General features: G+C 41.7%; 1 protein-coding gene across 5 annotated transcripts; it reads right to left on the bottom strand.

Moving 5' to 3' along the window:
• Window positions 1-926: 926 nt before the first annotated feature.
• LOC148017430 (pentatricopeptide repeat-containing protein At3g03580-like) lies at window positions 927-6,391 on the bottom strand. Of its 5 annotated transcripts, none has more exons than XM_087662474.1 (4): window positions 5,995-6,391; window positions 5,534-5,727; window positions 4,800-5,341; window positions 927-4,688 (listed from the first exon to the last, which is right to left on the bottom strand). In XM_087662474.1, the coding sequence occupies exons 1-4, from the start codon at window positions 6,163-6,165 to the stop codon at window positions 2,608-2,610; spliced, it is 2,988 nt and encodes a 995-aa protein (XP_087518600.1). In that variant the 5' UTR covers window positions 6,166-6,391; the 3' UTR covers window positions 927-2,607. The 5 variants fall into 5 exon arrangements, with proteins under 5 accessions (XP_087518600.1, XP_087518599.1, XP_087518601.1 ...); XM_087662477.1 differs by having other exon boundaries at window positions 3,354-3,562; window positions 3,648-5,341; XM_087662473.1 differs by having other exon boundaries at window positions 927-5,341.
• Window positions 6,392-6,817: the final 426 nt, after the last annotated feature.

Genomic DNA, 6,817 nt, shown 5'->3' on the forward strand with positions numbered 1-6,817 from the left:
AGGTTTGAGATACTCTAAAGGTGGCTCCTCTCCTAAATGTAAACATGATTTTAGGGCAGTCGTGACTCTATGACCACATGGGCTCAATGGATCATCATTCACACTCCATCCTCATTTGGGATGGGACTTGTCGGTGGTGCAGACCTTGCATACCACTTTTGCACTCCTGGCAGCTTGACCTCAACATTACTCACAAGTATGGTGTTTATCAAGACACAAATATATGGCATTCACATCTCTTATGCATACACCATTTAGTTGATGGCTCTTCAAAGGGTGTACTTACTAGAATTTGGTTATGCCAAACATGGAAAGAAGTATCAGTAGAGGGACCAATTGCTTACCTCAGAAGTGGGATTCTCTAGTCCACAATTGCAAGTATCTAGTCCACAACTACAATTGCTTGGAGTAGTGTAGGCGCAAGAGTTGCTTGCTAAATGTCACTGGACACTATGGCTAGTAATCTACTCATGGTGAATAACTGTGGATGGTGGCAACAGCAAGTACTTGAGAACGAGGACAGCAACAATGGATGGTGGCAACAGCCAGTACTTGAGATCAAGGACAGCAACGATAAGAAGTTCCTAATACTGCTTTCCATGGTCTGGAACCTCGTATCAATCTTCAAGAAGCCAGTTACACCTTTCATGGATTCCAAAGGGAGAACAGCATTTGAGGATGGTTGGAGCTCTACTTGGACGAGGGTTTTGTCCATGGCTGACACGTGACAATGGTAGTCAGGGGCTGATCACAATGGCAACAAGCCAAGGCTACAATAGACAATACATCATATGTGCAATCAACATCTTGATCCCTAGTTGATGACATGACAATATATCAATCAACACTGGAAAAAAGCCAGTTGTTTGTGTCTTTGGTTTTGCAACACATTTCATATTGTTGAGCAGTTTTAAACAGACAAGCTATTTATATCATGGTTGTGGCTGCATTAACCATCGTTGGAACATCATACCTTGGAATCCCACAAAGAATGTGATCTAGATCAGTTATGGTCTCCAACAATTCTTCAACAGGATTGTAAGTGCCAACAGCCTCGAGCAAGAGGAAGATGTTCAACGAGCTCGAGCAAAGAATGTTTGTGGCTGCTGGAGACCAAGTGAAGGCTGATCATGACTGACCAAGGGGACTGGGTAGGGACGTGCTCTGAAAATACAAAGTAGAAGAGAGCTAGATAGCGCATAGGGCTGACACACATGGATATGCTGTTGGCAGCCTATACTTTGTACAAATCTATAATACTACAGTATATATGATTAGAGGATCATTTTGCCTTCAGATTCTCATCATTTTCCTGAGCACTGCCTTTCAGACCCATTTCCTTCTAAATTCTTGGTGTACAGAGAGGGAACCTCTCAAGTGTGAGCTGGCACTCAATCTGATTGTCATGGGGCTTCTTGTTCACATGTACTTGTCTTTTGGGTCACAGTTGGTGCAGTCTCTCTTCAGTTTTGTGTTTGCAGTTTGTCTGTTTCATTATTTTTCTGCTTGTTACACTTCCAGCATAAGAATTGTAGAATATCAATGTGCCAAACTGCAAATCCGACACAAGTGGCAATCCTGCTATACAACTCAACAACACTCCTGCATGCAAGCACCTGAACCACATATCAATGTGCCAAACTGAAAATCCGACACAAGTGGCAATCCTGCTATACAACTCAACAACACTCCTGCATGCAAGCACCTGAACCACATATAGATGCCAGTAGTGTCAATCAATGATGTCGACCCCCAAAATTCCTAGACAAGGACACCAAATTAGCAATGATTATCATTCAGCATGAACTACATTACTAGCCAATGCAATGGCTGGTGTTTAACATTTTCTGTCCTTGCCAGTGATGCTGCAGTGGCTCAGTTTCAATGGCTTAACTTCACATCTTTTGAACAATACACCCAACACACAACCCTCAAGAATGAGGCTCTAACACCATCATCATACCAAGGACACAAAGGTTGGGATTAGTATCTTTTTCATCATTCCATGTCTCTTATCTCTCTTTCCCAAGCTTGCTCATTACTCTTTTTGCACTTTCAAATAGGATTTTCCACACATGGTTATACCCAGGTGCCATTTTTATAACACAAAATAGGCAGAGAGTGCAGGCATGTTACAAAAATCGCTTTTACAATCCCATGTCTGACAATTGCATCATGTGTTCTTACCTTTTCTCCATTCATCATCCTTGCATGGATCTTCGGGGGCAAAGTTTTTGTTAAGTTGTACGTGACTCACTTGCAGATTGGAAGAATGGTCCAAGTGCTAGCAGGTGAATTCTAGTCTTCATACAAGTATTTACAAGAACCAACATGTCAGTTCTGCTAGTCAACCAAGCCTCCACCATTCAGCATCATCAAAACAAGATGATGAACCATGGATCTTGCTCTGTACCATCAAATGTTATCATTTTTCTTTTGTTTTGACTGATGCACCACATAGTTTACACTCATTTCATTCTTCCATAATGTTTATATGCCCTGCTTGAATGAACAGTGAGACAGATTTTCTATAGGTTTCAGACAGGCATCTAACTGCATCACACTGCGATAACATCATCATGAACGGGGATGCATCAACCTAGTTTATTACCCCTCACATGAACATGATCCATCATGGAAATGGTGAACACAACTGACATCATTTATTATTATCTCCCTCCTAGAGACTTTAGAGATGAGCTTATTGACTGTATGACAGTTGTTGCATACTTGAAGATTCTTTGTAACACGGATTGTTGCCCCTTCAGGTGCATTGAGAAGTCCGAAAGCCACGGCCAGTTGCTCACAGTGTCCATAGGACTCATCTTGCACTGCCTCCAATGTTTTTGTCAGATGTCCTGTATCTTCTTCCACCATTAAAGAACTAATTCTGTCTAACTCTGCATAAATTTCATCACTTTGCACGTGACTTCTGTCTTTTACGGCAAACACATGAATGTCATTCTTGATCTCAATAAATGCTCTTCCAGGCTTCTTCCATGCATTTGCACACTTTCTCAACTCTTCCACTTCAATGTGATTATGCACCATTCCAGAGTCAGCATATAAGTTAGACATTAATGTGTAAACTGTAGCATTATTAGGATCCACTGCAATAATATTATCAAAGCATTCTCTGGCTAGTAAAATGTCACGTTTGGCTCCACAATGATTGAGTAAAGATTGCCATCCCACAATGTTCCGCTGAAAGGGTATTGTCATAATTAAATCCTCTGCCTCTTCCAAGCATCCCTTGCTGCTGAGAAGCTCAATCATGCAATTATAATGATCAAGAGATGGAAAAATACCATGCTCCTGTGTCATTGACTTGAAAAGGTGGCAACCTTTCTCCAACAAGCCTGCTTGACTACATGCAGAAAGCAGGCATATGAATGTCACATTGTTTGGCCTTATGTCATCCTGTTGCATATGTTTGAAGATTTCAAAAACCTTGTGAATGCATCGATTATATGTAAAACTTGACATGGTTGCAGTCCAAGTCACCACATCTCTTCTTGGTAGCCTTTGGACCATCCAGTAAACGTCATCCAGGCTACCACACCTACCATACATGTTAATAAGTGCATTGCCAACAGATACATCTGCTTCAAATCCACTTTCTAATGCAGAGATGTGTACAAGCCTACCTTGATTCAGTGCTCCTGTGATGGAGCACGCTTCAAGAAGATTCACAAATGTTACTTGATTAGGCCTTACATTATTAATCTGCATTTGTTGGAAAAGCTGGAAAGCATTGTGCCCATGGCCACACTGAACAAAGCCGCTTATTAAGGATGACCATGTAACCACATCCTTTAGAGGTGACAGACAAAACACCCGGCATGAATCTTCCAAGCTCTCACACCTTACATACATGTCAATAAGAGCACCAGCAACAACAACATCAAACTGCAGGCCTGCTTCAATGATAAAGGCATGGACTAGTTTGCCTTGCACCAGACAACTTGTACTTGCACATGCTTTTAAGATGCTAACAAATACAGCTTGATTTAACACTAGTCCTACATCTCGTGCTTGCTTGAAAAGTTGAAGAGCTTCCTCCCTTCTCCCATGCTGGGCATAGGCTTCAACAATGGCACTCCATGTCACAGTATCCTGCTCTGGCATTCTGTCAAAGATGCAACAAGCCTCTTTGACACACCCACATCTCCCATACAAGTCAATGAGACAGTTGCAGATAAATAGCTCAGATGCAAGCCCCATGTCAATGACCTGCATATGGATAAGCATGCCCAGATTCAGGTCAACAGTTTGCGAGCATGCTTTCAAAGCACTTACATATGCAACCAGATCTGCCTCAATGCCTTCAGATCGCATTTGCAGAAAAAGCTCTAGAGCCTGCTCACCATACCCGTAATTTGAATATCCTGTAATAATTGCAGTCCAAGTTGCAGTGCTTTGCACCTGCAAACTTAAAAACACTACACAAGCATCATGAAAGCTACCACAGCTCATATACATGTTGATTAGAGAGCATCCAATGAAGTTATCACTGTGAAATCCAGCCTGAATGATGTCTGCATGAACCCTTCTACCTATGTGTAGACCTTCCCCACAGCAGGCTTTCATTAGACTGGTAAATGTGAACTGGTTTGGCTGAATACCATCTTCTTGCATTTGATAGTAAAGTTCCAAAGCCCTGTCAGCTTGCCGACGCTGAGCATACCCTGCAATTAATGCTGTCCAGGTTACCATATCTCGGTCGCGAAGCACATAAAATACTCCATGTGCATCCTCAAGATCACCACACTCTACATACATGTCTATTAGGGCACTACCTGCATACTTGTCGATATGTAATCCACTTTCACACAGGTGTGAATGAATAATCTTGCCCTCTTCTATTGCTACAAGAGCAGCACATGCTGTTAAAGCTGCCACAAACACAGGTGCATCAGGCTTCACACAGGAGAAAAGCATTTGCTGGTAAAAGTGGATAGCACCCTTGTAATTCTTGAACCTCACATTGGCAGATATGACTGCACCCCATACAAAGGCATTAGGCCTAGAAACTTTAACAAACACCAGGTTAGCTTCATGCAAGCTGCTGCACACAGCAAACATACGGATAAGATGGAACCCCAGAAAGGCATCAGATTCCCATCCACATTTGATCACAAGCAAGTATACCTTCCTTGCTGCTGCTATGTCCATCTTAGCAGTGCAAGTCTGCAGCAGTTGATAAATAACATTTCTTATATTGAAAACTCCTTGCTCATCCACTTCTACCATCGACTGAGCTGCCACAGTCAACCAGCTCTCTGCAGATATATTCTTAATGTCTTCCAGAAACTCGGAACAATATTTCCCTTCTTCTAGACTGCAATTAGTTCAGAAAGATGTTTTAGTAGATGATCACTATTGGCTCCATCTAAACGTATAGTGGTAAACACGCATCAAAGGACATTGTTAATCTGACCCAAAACCAACACAAAACTAATAACAAGCCAGCAATGTTGCATCACTTGACATGGACGAAGTCACACGCTCGACCTGGTGATTAAAGGGCCACCTGCAAAAAGAATTGCTCACTGTTCCGACCTCCAACCTAAAGTCACATATGTTTGATTGTACAACCAATACATCAGACTGAGCTTGGTTTTGACTCAAGGCTGGCCTCTCGCATAATAAAGGGATGGAACGAGATTCTGTCCATGTATAGCTTCTTGTTGAAACATCTGCTGAGGCCGAAAGCTTCAAATGCATCTGCCATCGGTACACTTGAAATTAAAAAGTGAGCCATATACAATAATTCTGCACTAACAGGAATTGTTTTCTCAAACAAGTGTGACACGCACGTGCACACATGCGCGCACAATCTTTTCAGTGGAAAGATAGATGGGAACACATGCATTCTTGTCCACAAGCAGGCCTGCACAAGCCATGTTGGAATCCTTTCCCGGCTCCAACACGACGAAAAAAACTGCACCAAGTGCATTTGAGCATGTGATTGATGAACGAACAGAGTCTAACCTTGGAGGTACTGCAATGAACTGTGGAATGCGATTTCTGTGAACCTTCTCCCAGCACACAGGAAAGCAGCAAGTCCGGAGGCCTTCCTTCTCCATTGAAAGGCACACAGCCAGGTCTCGGCAAATAAGATTGGAAAGAGGGGTGTTCACTGCGCTGAAAGGCCACGGCCATTTCACCTGCTCTTCTTTCTTCTCCTTCTTCTTCTGCTTCTTATTCACCAAATGATACAATCTGACACATGAGAATTTCTTCTTCTGCTATCGAGGGAAGCGTCGGACGGGATGCGTTCACGAAGCGGCTAAGATCGAATTTCTTTGGTTTGATAACATATTTTATCTGCACCATACGCGCAGCTCTCTTGTGACAGAATTCTCACTCTATATTCTCTCTCTACATCCCAGGCCCAACGTCATAGTGATCACTTTTAGATTTCTTAGAATATATATAATTATTATTACTATTTTAAATTATAAAAAGTGCAATTAATGGAATTTTTTCTTTATTTATTTTCATTTCAATTAAATTTAAAAATCAAACAATAAATAATATTCTTAAAAGCCAATAGTAAAGGTTGTTTTTGAAAAGTGAACAAGTGCTAATACTCCTGCTACTCCTACTACCGTATACACACACACACACAAAGAAGACCGAATGGGTGTAGCTTAGTTGGTTGAGTTTGAACAAGTGGTGACCAAAAGGTCTTGGATTCAACTCTTACATTCCGTACAGTTATTTAGTATAGGTATAGAAAAATGAAGATTTGAACTCTGGTTAGTGGGTTAATAAAATAAGCAGCATGCCACTAGGGTAGCTACTTGATTAC

This window comes from Lygodium microphyllum, chromosome 22 (assembly GCF_053477565.2).
Source record: "Lygodium microphyllum isolate KBCC chromosome 22, Lygodium_microphyllum_v1.1.10, whole genome shotgun sequence".
Classification (NCBI taxonomy): domain Eukaryota; kingdom Viridiplantae; phylum Streptophyta; class Polypodiopsida; order Schizaeales; family Lygodiaceae; genus Lygodium; species Lygodium microphyllum.

Coding starts and splice junctions, on each gene's coding strand:
- LOC148017430 (XM_087662473.1), bottom strand. CDS start 6,165: ATGGCCGTGGCCTTTCAGCGCAGTGAACACCCCTCTTTCCAATCTTAT. Junction 5,728..5,994: donor TTCATTGCAGTACCTCCAAG/GTTAGACTCTGT, acceptor TACCGATGGCAG/ATGCATTTGAAGCTTTCGGC. Junction 5,342..5,533: donor GTGAGCAATTCTTTTTGCAG/GTGGCCCTTTAA, acceptor AACTAATTGCAG/TCTAGAAGAAGGGAAATATT.